The 12,950-nt window shown below is 33.2% G+C and overlaps 1 protein-coding gene across 1 annotated transcript; it reads right to left on the bottom strand.

Annotated features, from left to right (window-relative positions):
* Positions 1-1,082: 1,082 nt before the first annotated feature.
* LOC131805503 (uncharacterized) lies at positions 1,083-7,688 on the bottom strand. The gene is made up of 2 exons (XM_059128715.1): positions 7,500-7,688; positions 1,083-3,156 (listed from the first exon to the last, which is right to left on the bottom strand). The coding sequence occupies exons 1-2, from the start codon at positions 7,526-7,528 to the stop codon at positions 2,334-2,336; spliced, it is 852 nt and encodes a 283-aa protein (XP_058984698.1). The 5' UTR covers positions 7,529-7,688; the 3' UTR covers positions 1,083-2,333.
* Between the last annotated feature and the right edge of the window lie 5,262 nt (positions 7,689-12,950).

Raw genomic sequence — 12,950 nt, 5'->3', positions numbered from 1 at the left:
TATCAAGTTAGCGGTTTAATAAGTTGTTGTTTTCTGTGGAATCGTAAAAAATTGAATTAAAAAGGTGGATTTAAGCGGGAGCATTTATAAATCACCAGCTTGTAATGCTGATAAGCACTATTTTGTTATGCCATTACGGCACGCAGTAGAAAATTAAATTTTTATAACTTTTCGCGGTTGAACTTTTCAAATTGTTGATGTTTATTAAATGCCATATTTTTAGGGGTGAGTTGGGTCTAAAAAAACAAAACCATATCCTAAATAGAGAAGAAAGTTGTAGTAATCGATATGGTTGGAAGAGAACGAACAGTATTGCCCACAAAATTATAACATCAGTTGGATGTATGGATGTATATCCTTTGATTAAAACTCAACAATAGAATTTATTTACTAACTATTTATTTTAATTATCTCCCATATTATTTTATTAAGAATATATTTCAATATACTTAAATTATTCCCAAATTATCCATATATATAAGTGTGAGGTACTAGTAAAACTAATATAAATGACGTAATACACCTACAAATTAAAAGACGTATTTAATGAAGGGTAATTTTTAGTTATTATTATTTTAATCCTCGATTTTGAAGTGCAGACAAGCCAGAAACTCTGAAAAAGTTACAAATGCATCCAGAAAGAGTAACAGTTTGATGCGGTTTATGGGCTGCGGCAAATCGCAAACTAACTGTCAATGGTGAGCGATATATATTTTTTCTTTTTTGCCGAAATTGAAAGGTTTGATTTGCATGATATGTCACATGCTATACAGCACGGACTTATGGAGATGCAAGTTCGGTTAATATTTTATTTCATTTTTGGGACCGGTAAATTCGCCGCCTCGATAGTGCGATTTAACGCCTTTAGACTATTTCTTGTGGGGCTATGTTAAAACTCATGTATATTCAGACTGCTGACATTTCTAAGCCACTCGTCCGACAGCCATTAAAATTATTCCAGTGAAAGCTCATTATATTATTTACAAGCGTACAAAAGCATTTTCGTCAGAATTTTCCAGAAAAAAGTTATTCGTGATTGAATTCAAGCGAGTTAACTTCCGTACCGCCGAGAAATCAGAAAACAAGAATTATTCTGTTTTAGATGCCAAATACAACTAATGCTTTATTCAAAAAATTCTTATATTTAAGTGATTTTACAATTATTGATTTTTCTTAGAGTTAACAAAGAACAAAGAAACATAAAATCTAGAGCTATCAAGAAAAATACTTAAGCTAAAAATTTGTATTGGGTACAGTAAAAGTAAACATTTCTTTTTGGGTTATTTCCGTCGTAGTTTTATTACTAGTGTTGTTATTGTGATGTTGAAGTGGAGAATTATTGCTGACGAAATAATGTCAACAATATTGGTGTTAGCTCTTTGGTGCTTATGACAATGTTGTAATTAATAATGATGTTAATAATAATGATATTAATAATAATGATGTTAATAATAATGATGTTAATAATAATGGTGTTAATAATAATGATGTTATTAATAAATGAGGTTGTGGTTGAAAATAATGAACTTAATAATAATGTTGTTTATTGGTGGCTGTAGGTAACTCCTCCCTCTCCAGAATGAAGTGAGGGCCAAAGGGGCTTCGGATCATTTGTAGCCAGAACTTCATTGTTGTTGTGGGTTATGGAGTAGATTAATTTTATAGGCTTTCTTATTACTAATATTATTGATAATATTATGATTATAGAACTAATTATACCAAATGCGGAATAAGAAATTGTTTTGTAATTGTCAGAGTCTGTTTGAAGAAATTCGATATTTGCTTTATTTTGGAATCTGTATTGATCTAATTTGGGTAATGTTAGTTCGTCTCTTATGGAGAGTGTTGTAATATTGTTTGAGAAGCTAGTTTGGAAGGTTATTGTGCTAATGTTTTCTTGGTGAATATTCGGTTTATCTGTATACCAGACTTTATTAAATAAGATTTTGCATTCATTAAAATTAATAACAGAGGAAGACTTGATTGGTAGACTCTTAGTTACGTTGTTACATACTGTGGTTATGTTTCCTATTGGAGGGTTTATAAGCACTAGGTAATTTGGTTCTGGATATATTATGTCCGTAGTTAATCCTATGTCTCTAAGGTGACATGCCACCGTTTCTTCTCTAAGCAAAATTGATTTTAGGCAATCTCTATTTCTTTCGTATTGAGTTTCATAGTTGCAGTAAAATTTTGTTCTATTTGTTTGCATCGGTTGTCGAAAAGATAAAGGTTATCATTGTTTATTAAAGCGTATTCACCGGTTATTATTTCTAAGGTGTTATTTATGGGGGTTTTGATTATGTGTAATAATTTAAATAGTTCATTAGAAATTATAGGAATTGTATGTCAAATATTATGTTTGTGTCGTTATAATATGCTGTCAGTTGTAGTAATTCATATATATGTTCTGGTGATATAATGTCCGTTGCATTGTTAAGTATGTTGTGTATTTCATTCAGTTCGTCAGTAGTTAATATTAATTTTGGGACGGTGTTAAGCCTTGCTAATACTACTGATTCTGCGATATCATTAAGGTGGTCGGTAAGTATATCTATGTTAAAACTGATTTGAAGTAAATTTTGCATTTGGATTATTGCATTAACCGAGGGGTTTATGGCATTTCTTGTCTGGTTTTGAATCATCATTATAGAACGTTCTATTAGGTTTTGTTCTTCATTTATGTGATTGGTAATGTTTTCGAATCTTGTTATCATTTTGTTATTTAACATCATTTGGTTTTTAAGCGTTGTTTTTATTTGGGTATTTCCTCTAGTTAAATTGTCAATGTTTTTATTTAGTTCTTCTGCATCTTTGTAGTCCATATTTCCCGTTATGAATTTGATTGCTGATCCTAAGGCATTTACAAGTCCCCGTTTTTTCCTATAATTTGGGGTTAATATATCCAATTTGGCTGAGAGATTATTCAGTTTCAGTTTCGTAGTTCTAAGTTGTGATGCTGTAAATCTTGTCTCCTCTATTCGATCCAAAGTTTGCTTTATAGTGTTAATATTGTCGTTATATGTTTTAAGGTTAATAACATGGATTAGATGTTGAAAGTCTGTGATTAATTTAGCATCGCCTAGTTGTAGTGGTATAAGTCCCTGAGTCTGCGTTATGTTTGTTATTGTGACGTCGGATTGTACAGGTACGAACCTAAAAGACATAGAAGTCAGTTTATGTAAGACGTTTTCTTTTAATTTTGGCTTTATGTAGTTTTTGGTTATTTGACGTTATCAGCGTCACTTTCTTGTTTTCCTTGACTACCCTCTTTGAGAAGCGAGGGGTCATTTTGTTCCTCCCTGATTCCCTTCTGTATATTGTCTGGTTTTCAGTTAAATCTTCTGGTTCTTCCCTATTTGCGTTTAGTTTTTTTATACGTTTGTCAGTGTCCATGGATAATTTATCTTTAATAATTTTGTGTAAGTCATTTTGAAATTCTTGTAGTCTATTTAAGTAGTCATGTTCAGAGTTATAGCTTAATGTCTTTTCGAAGTTATAAGTCCTACCATAGAAGAGTTCAAATGGGGTTAATTTTGTAGCACTATGGATTGCGTTGTTATAGGTAAAAATGACTTCTGATAGTATTTCGTCGTGATTTAGTGGTATTTCTGATGACTTATACTTTTCGTAAACTATTCTGTAGGTCTCGGTAATGGTTGAATGTAATCTTTCTACGGGAGAGTTTCCTGTACTTTGATGAAATGATGTATAATGTAAGGTTATCTGATGCATTTTACAAAAATCTTTTATAATGGATGCATTAAATTCAGCGCCCTGATCACAAACAATTTTCTTGGGTATGCCGTGTAGGCTTATGAAATGTTTGAAACTTTTCAGAATTGATAGGCTATTCCTAGAGTCTAAAGAGTAAGCGGCTGCAAATTTAGAAAATTTGTCTATGATGGTAAGTATATTACGCTTGTTTATACAATAGATATCTGTGTGGATAATATCCAGTGGTTTTTCGGGAATTTCAGGTTTTTGAAATTTGGGTTTTGGTGGTTTCCTGTCATATTTTAAAGTTTGGCATGTATGACAATGATTAATACAATTTTGTATTTTGTTTTTCATGAAAGGGAAGTAGTACTCTCGTTTTAAGTGTGCATATGTCTCTTGAATACCTCTATGGTTATGGTTCATATGGTATTCATTAATTATTTTGTCTTGCTCATCAATGGTTCTTATGTCTTGTAGAATGTCCATGCATCGTACTAACTTAAATAGTTTGCTGTTTGCAAAGTATTTTGAGTAGGTGCTTTGAATTAATTTAAATGTATCGTCATCTGCCATAAGCGCAGAGACTTTATTTGGTGCTATATAATTTTGGAAAATGTTAGTCAATGTTTGTTCGTCGTACTTTTCTCTACGTATAGTCTTGCGTATTTTATTTTTAAATATTGTTTCTAAGGTTATTGGTGAGCCACCGATTTGAGTTTGAAATATAATTTGAATATTAAATTCGTTAATTGGTCTTTCTGATATCGGTATTCCATCGTCAACATTTTCGTCGGAGGAATGGATTGTTGTTCCTTGTGTACCATGGTTTGAGATGTTATCAACTGAATTAGTGTTTATATCGACATGTTCATTTACAGATAGATTGTCTAATTTAATACGACTTAGTGCGTCTGCGTTAGTATTTAATTTTCCTTTTTTGTAGATAATTTCATAGTCATATTCTTCTAGTTTTAATCTCCAGCGGATTAATTTTGAATTTGGTTCTTTTAGACTCATGATCCATGTAAGGGGCCTATGGTCGGTAATTATTTTAAATTTCCTTCCAAAAAGGTATGGCCTGAAATATTTTGTCGCCCATACGATAGCAAGTAATTCTTTTCTATCGTCGAGTAATTTATTTCGCTATTCGATAATGTACGACTTGCGTAACATATAGGCTTGTCACTACCTATTGGTCCTTGGGAAAGTATTGCTCCTAAAGCAAAGTCGCTAGCGTCGGTGGTTAAATTAAATGGTTTTGAAAAGTCAGGATATTGGAGCAGTGGGTCGTTCATTAAAAGATTTTTGCAAGTAGCAAATGTGTTCAAATATCTCTCGTTTAATATTATTTTTCTCCCTTTCTTAAGACATTCTGTGAGGGGTTTCGTTAATTTCGAGAAATCTTGAATAAATTTCCTGTAATAACCGAGTAGTCCTAAAAATGATTTTATTTGTTTTTGTGTTTTTGGTACGGGGAAAGCTTTTATGGCATGAATTTTATCAGGGTTGGGTTTAATACCATCAGTGGAAATAACATGTCCGAGAAAAGAACATTCTTTCTTTAGGAATTCTGATTTGTCCAGTTGTATCTTAAGATTGGCTGTACGTAATTTACCGAGTACTTTTTTCAAGTGTTGTATGTGCTCCTCTAAGGAAGTTGAATATATAACTATGTCATCTGAATATACAAGGCAGACTGTCCCGATCAAGTCACTTAATACATTGTCCATTACCCTTTGGAAAGTGGATGGAGCATTTTTTAATCCAAAAGGCATCCTTACGAATTCATAGTGACCTCTATCGACAGAAAATGCTGTTTTACCAATATCTTTTGGGTGCATTTCGATCTGGTGAAAACCGCTAGCTAAATCTAAAGTTGTGAAGTAGAGACTTCTCCCCAATTTATCTAATATGTCAGTTATGTTGGGTATGGGATATTTATCAGAAACAGTTTTCTCGTTTAATTTGCGATAATCTATAACAAGTCTCCATTTTTGTATATTGCTCGAGTCTAATTTTTTTGGTACGATCCATATAGGAGCACTCCATGGTGAAAAACTTCTTCTAATTACACCTTGTTGCAACATTTTATCGATTTGTTTGCGTATTTCCTCTTTGTGTATGTAAGGGTACCTGTATGATTTTGTAAAAATGGGTTTGTCGTCAGTTGTCCTTATTTGGTGTTTGATTTGATTCGAGAATGTCAATTGTTCTCCCTCCTTGAAAAACACATCTTCAAAGCATTTGCAAACCTTCAGCAAAGCTTGTTTTTCCTCTTTATTAAGATGACCGGTCCTTATCGAATCTAAAATGTCATGATTATCATTCATACAGTTGTGTTCTAAACTGAAGTTATTAACTTCGATGTAATTCTGGTCGTTGTATGGTGTCGTCTTTATTGGTTGTTCAATGTATGCAATTTTATCATGTCCAGAAGTATTAACTATTTCCACAAGGCTGTACCACTTTTTAGAATGATACAGTCCCTCTGAAATAAAGAGGTCGGAACCCAAAAAAGTCCTTGGGAGAAAAAAGCTACCATTTTGTGTGTCTACCGGTACATTAATAACAACTCTGGAAGAGCTTGGAATAATGAATTTCTCAGAAGTAAAATTGGGTTTGGTCGTAAGCTGTTGCTGCCTGAAGTTGCTGAATTTGCTCTGTCCGGACCCATTGTGAGAAAAGGTATTTCCATTAGGTGCTTGAGGTCCCTTTTGTGAAAATGCATTAGTTATTGAATTATATTGATTTCTTCCCTGAGTATTAACCGTGTTTTGGAATCTATTTATATTGTTTTGTGCGTAATGGTGAATTTGTCCGTGTGTAAATCTATGTGTGTTATTCATATTTGGTTGGTAATTACGAGCAGGGGCATAATTCCGTGTATTCTGTCTATACCTTGGTTGGTAGAATGGTTGGTTGTAAGTAAGTCTTCTTGAATATTGTATATTTTGTTCCTGAATGCAGAATGTTAATGCTTCATCTAATGAATCGGGTCTCATAGACCTAATCATTGAGCCAAGGGGTTCTCGGAGGCCTATTAAGAATGCATCTAAGCACATTTTAGCGTTAAATTCGCGCCTTGAGTTTATGACATGTTTGTTAGTTTCATGAATTGATATTATTATTTATTGCTGCCTGTAGCTCTATAACTGAACCATAAAATTCTTGCACAGTCTGATTAGTTTGTCGTAAATTGTGGAGTTCACGCACAAGGGAGGTTTCACTCCTTTTATCCGAATATTTAAGTATTAGATTCGCTTTAATTACCTCCCAAACTAACGGAGTACCGGATGAATTAAGTACTTCATTAGCTTCTCCCACTATTTTGTTTCTGATGGCTCTAAGCACTACTGTTGCTTGGTTAGAACCATCGATATTCGCTAATATTCTTAAAATCTCTTCAACGTTTTCTAAAAAATCATTTAGTTGCCTTGGATTTCCATTAAATGTTGGTAAATCTTTTACGGCATCTGGAATTTTTAATGTTTCGTATGCTTGAGAGGATTGTGACGGTTGTTGAGATTGTAGCGCCTGAGGGGCACTAATGTCATTAACGGTAGTCATTTCTTGTTGTTCCGGTATTGCAGTTAAGTATCGAATAGAATATGGTCTTGGTCTTAGTCTTCGCATTTAATATAATTACCCTTTTTATAGATTTGAGATATTTTGATTAGCCTTTTTCTTTATAATTGAAATATTTCTTTGCTTATTTCTGTTTTATATTTTATAAAGTAATATAATAGTGATAAATATTATAATTTTCTTAAAATAATTACCCTAGTATTATCATAATAAATAATTTCATTGTTGATTTCCAAGGTTTTTATCTGCTTCTTTCCTCCGATGAGACCTGTATAAGTTGCTTGTAGATATGGACTGCTTCAGGACTATTTCTTGTTCTTCACTTGTAGTTGTTGTTTGTTGTTTTAATTGTTGCTTGTTTTTTTTTTTTTTTTTTTTTTTTTTTTTTTTTTTTTTTTTCGTTTTTGTTACGGTTATTGTTATTGTTATATGTTATTAACTTTTTAATTGTTATTTTTAGTTGATTTTCCTCTTTTTTTTTTTTGATCTTCACTGTATTGTTATTTGTTTTTGTTAGTTGGTTTTTTTCTTGTTTTATCTGATCTGATCCACTATGACCGTATTATTTGTTGATATTCCAAAAAGATATTAATTCTCTCTGGATGGTTATATTTGTTGATATTCCGTCAACAAAATATTATTTTTGATTTTAAATATATATTTTTATTTAAGAGATATTCCTTCTCTTCTTATAGTAAATTGTTGATATTCATTCAACAAAATACTATATTGTATTGGCACTTGATTTTCTCGGTTGTACGGACGTAGGTTCTTTTTTTTTCCGATTGTTGGCGCACGATTTTTCTCCTTAAGGATTACTTGATATACCGTCAAGCCTAATTAATTTAATATATTTTTTTCTTCACCAAATTTTTCTTAAAAAAAAATTTTTATGTCCTTTAAAGGATAGTTCACTGTTTTTTCCACAATTAACTTGTCACTGTTTTTTTTTTGGTTTTTTTTTCTGTTTTAAGGATACATTTATTTAATTATATTTTTTTTTCACTTGAGAAAGACCGCACCAACAATGGCCGTACGACTGCGCCAGTTAACTTCCGTACCGCCGAGAAATCAGAAAACAAGAATTATTCTGTTTTAGATGCCAAATACAACTAATGCTTTATTCAAAAAATTCTTATATTTAAGTGATTTTACAATTATTGATTTTCTTAGAGTTAACAAAGAACAAAGAAACATAAAATCTAGAGCTATCAAGAAAAATACTTAAGCTAAAAATTTGTATTGGGTACAGTAAAAGTAAACATTTCTTTTTGGGTTATTTCCGTCGTAGTTTTATTACTAGTGTTGTTATTGTGATGTTGAAGTGGAGAATTATTGCTGACGAAATAATGTCAACAATATTGGTGTTAGCTCTTTGGTGCTTATGACAATGTTGTAATTAATAATGATGTTAATAATAATGATATTAATAATAATGATGTTAATAATAATGATGTTAATAATAATGGTGTTAATAATAATGATGTTATTAATAAATGAGGTTGTGGTTGAAAATAATGAACTTAATAATAATGTTGTTTATTGGTGGCTGTAGGTAACTAGCGTGACAGTGTGATTTTTTTATATTTGGCTGGAAAACCACAAGAGGCTATCGTTAGAGCACTCCATTGAAATGTGTATAAATCTTTTGTGTATCGTACCATCGCTCGTTACCGTGATGCTGGTAGCGTAGCCCGACGTCAAGGAAGTCAACGGAAGAAAACAGCAACATAAGCAGAAATGGTTCGAAAAGTAAAGAAGCGACTTGATCGAAACCCGCGTCGCAGTGGCCGAAAAATGGCTCGTGAGCTGAACATATCGCAATATTCCATTCGGCAAATATTGAAAAATGAGCTCCGCGTAAAGCCATTGAGATTCCAAAAAGTGCAAGAACTTACACCGCAACCGAAACAACAGAATATAGACTCAAAAGAGCTAAAGAGTTGCTTCGCTTGGCCGAAAGTGTTGAACTGCCGAATTCGGTTTTCTCCGATGAGAAAACATTCGTTGTCCAGCAGTTTGTAAACAAACAAAATTATCGTGTTTATTTGCCGGTAGGCCACCACCACCAGTCAAGCGCCGGCCATGGTGATGGTGTGGTCCGCCATAACAGCCGATGGTCGCTCTCCACTCGTATTAATCGACCGTGGCATCAGAATAAATGCCGAAAATTATCGCGAAAATATTCTGGAGGGTGTATTAAAGCCTTGGGCACGCAAACATTTTGGCCGCAGACCTTGAACATTCCAACAGGACTCAGCACCACCGCACTCAGCACGCGCCACCCACAAATGGTTACAAAATAAGGTTCCTCGCTTCATTTCAGGGCACAATGGCCACCAAAATCTCCGGATACCAATCCGTTGGACTATTGTGTGTGGAGTATTTTGGAAAGCAAGGTTGGCACTAAAAAATACCAAAGTGTCGATCACCTCAAGCAAGCGCTTGGCCGGGAATGAGCAGAGCAACATTCGTGTGATGGTTTTATTGGACGTTTAAAGGCCATAATTCGTGCCAAAGGTGACAAATTCGAAAAAATTTTAACTTATTCCAAATGTAAGACTATTTCCGACATTTTTTGCTTTCATTCAATAAAATTTAAAACAAAAATGTAAAAATTATGGCTTTTGACTTTGTTGCAGTTTTTTTATCTCATCCTATACTGGTCGCGTGGTCCGACCGACAAACGGAGAGGTATGCCTCCATCAATTCTAAATGCGTTGAAATAGATTTTGTTCAAATACATATGGAGTCTCAAATCAAACATTTTCGTTCATCTATTTTTGAATAAGGATGTTACACAAGCAGATACTTGGGAACTGTATGAGCGAATGAATTATTTGGCTTATACAGCTCTCAAAAGGTACTGTAAACAATTTACCTTCGGCATTGCCAGTATGTGGAAGACAACGGTTTTTCTTAAAAATAGAAAGCTTAAAAACTAACTTTTCACATAACCGAGCAATGCATTTTGTCGGCAGAGACTGTGTGCGTCTGGCTGTAAAATGGAAGGTTGTGAATGCGATACTCGGCATCGGCAAAAAAAAAAAATAAAATAGAATACGATAATTTTTTAATTCAGATTTAAAACTTAAAACAACACAAAATGTTCATAACCATGGCGTAGTGACAGTGTAATTAAATACAAATCATAAGTTTAGGGGTTGAAGTCCCAACGTAGCAAAAGATTTAATAACAAAAAAAAAACTACTTATGCCCTTGTAAGAATAATAGCTAAAGAACATGTGTCTTATTTCAAAAATTGATTAGGCAACCCATTATTTGGTAATGACAGATTTTCCTAGGATACAATCAGTCTAGTCCTCACAAATAACATAGATTACATCCACATGCCTATTTAGTACCATTTATATTCTCATGTCTTTAAACAACCATATTTCTAACAACTATTTCTTTTCCTATTTATTATTCATTAGCAATTTTATTACAATTTCCAAACATTTTTCACAAATTATTAAAGTTTTGTCGTCAGGCAAGAATATGACAAACATCTTCCCAACACTTTATCGCCACCATTACCATTATTCAACACACCAAATAACTTTCAATTTCAGTGTCATGTCTTTTCTTGAATCTTTAAGCGGATATACGAAAGAATGTCATTTATGCGGTCTTAAAAGTATTTCAGTTTAGATTTTGTCTCAAGAAAATATGTAAGCGCCCTGTGTGTCGGATGAGAGCACACAACGTCAAACTCTTCACGACATTTGAATACCGAATTATTTGATGTTGACAACACACCAGACTAACTGACTAGTTGACAGAATAACCGACGAAAACAAAAATTGCTGATGAGAAATGGGAGCAGAAAACGATAATGATTATAATCAAGCAAAGATATTGAATAAAATTAACTTCTAGGATAACTTTGGGGAGCGTGAGTAAGTGGATGCGTGGGTGTGTGTTGGTTCATTGTATTTGTAATGTGTTGGCTGGTAGTCATAAAATTGATAAGTGGATGGCATTTTATACTGATATTCAATAAACAAGACGACTTATATACAAAATTAATTAAATAAATGTTTTCGTTTTCCATTACATTGCGCCATACACATCTGCTTGTACATGGTTGCGTATGATGAGCGATAATTATTGATTATTTTAACACTCATACGCACCATTGTGTTATATTGAATTTATTATAAAACAGTAGGTTTTAATATTTTTATGCGTGAGTGGAAAGTGGTTCTTTTTTCTTGGATTTTCATTTGAAGACAGTGTTAACACAGTGGTGTATGATTTACACCCACACACACATAGCCGATTTTCATTAAATTTATACTGACATGTAGTATTTTTTTGTATTAGTGTTAATTTATATAAATATAAAAGTAATTAGTTTTACTTCCTATTTCGCACACACACACACACACTATTACAACATTTAATCAGTGTAAATTGGTAAATAATAAGCAATAATAATAATAAATTATAACATAATAGTGTTGGAATGATAAATGAATATTATCGGAAAACAAAGTCTATTTGTTCATTACATTTGTTGTTATTGTTATTGGAAAAAGGACGACTTAATATCAGTGGTTTTATTTTAACATTATTAATTATTAGTGGTGAAAATTGGTTGGTTTACCAAGGATAGAACATAAATTTTTAATTTGAAATAATATTTATTTAATTGAAACTACAGGGTGAGATACAAAAAAACTGCAACAAAGTCAAACGCCATGAATTTTTGTATTTTTTAAAGCAAAAAATGTCGGAATTAGCGTCAAATTTTAGAATAAGTTTAGATTCGTTCGAATTGGTCACCTTTGTCACACGCTGCCCGAATGTTGCTCTGCGCATTGTGGCCCGTTCCCGGCGATGTCACGGTCGATTAATACGAATAACCGGCTCTTACGGCGGCCCATACCATCACCATGGCCAGCGCTTGAGTTCTGGTGGCCAACCAAAGGTGCACATTTACATTTTGTTTGTTTACAAACTATTTGACAACGAATGTTTTCTCATCAAAGAAAACCAAATTCGGCAGTGCACCACTTTCGGCTAAGCGTAGCAACTCTTTAGCTCTTTGAGTCTATTTTCTTTCTGTTTCGGTGCTAGTTCTTGCGCTTTTTGGAATTTCAATGGCTTTATCCCAAGCTCATTTTTCAATATTTGCCGAATGGAATATTGCAAGATTTTCAGCTCGCGAGTCATTTTTCGGCCACTGTGACGCGGGTTTCGATCAAGTCGCTTCTTTACTTTTCGAACCATTTCTGCTGATGTTGCTGTTTTCTTTCGTCCACTTCCTTGACGTCAGGCTACGCTACCAGTATCACGGTAACGAGCGATGGTACGAGATACAATAGATTTATTCACATTTAAATGCTGGACAGCTCTAACGGTAGCCACTTGTGGTTTTCCAGCCAAATATGAAGAAATCACACTATCACGCTTGAATTCCATCACGAATAACTTTTTTTTTTTTTTTGAACGCTTGCAAACAATATAATGAGCTGTCACTGGAATAATTTTAACAGCTGTCGGACAAGTGGCTTAGAAATGACAGCAGTCTGAAGTTGGTTGCAGTTTTTCCATCTCACCCTGTAATTTTACCATTAATGGTCTTACAAACGAAAAACGCTAGCAAATCATAGCATTTTTTATCAAAAATTTTTTTG

This window comes from Musca domestica, unplaced genomic scaffold (genome assembly GCF_030504385.1).
Source record: "Musca domestica strain aabys unplaced genomic scaffold, Musca_domestica.polishedcontigs.V.1.1 57, whole genome shotgun sequence".
In the NCBI taxonomy this organism is placed as follows: domain Eukaryota; kingdom Metazoa; phylum Arthropoda; class Insecta; order Diptera; family Muscidae; genus Musca; species Musca domestica.
The sequence above is the reverse complement of the archived record's forward strand: the minus strand, read 5'-3'. Positions and strand labels throughout refer to the sequence as shown.

Bases quoted from the DNA above. Each gene is read 5' to 3' on its own strand.
- LOC131805503 (XM_059128715.1), bottom strand. From the start codon at position 7,528: ATGAAATTATTTATTATGATAATACTAGG. The intron at 3,157-7,499 runs GTAATTATTTTA...TATGTCTTTTAG, and splicing joins TTTATTATGATAATACTAGG to GTTCGTACCTGTACAATCCG.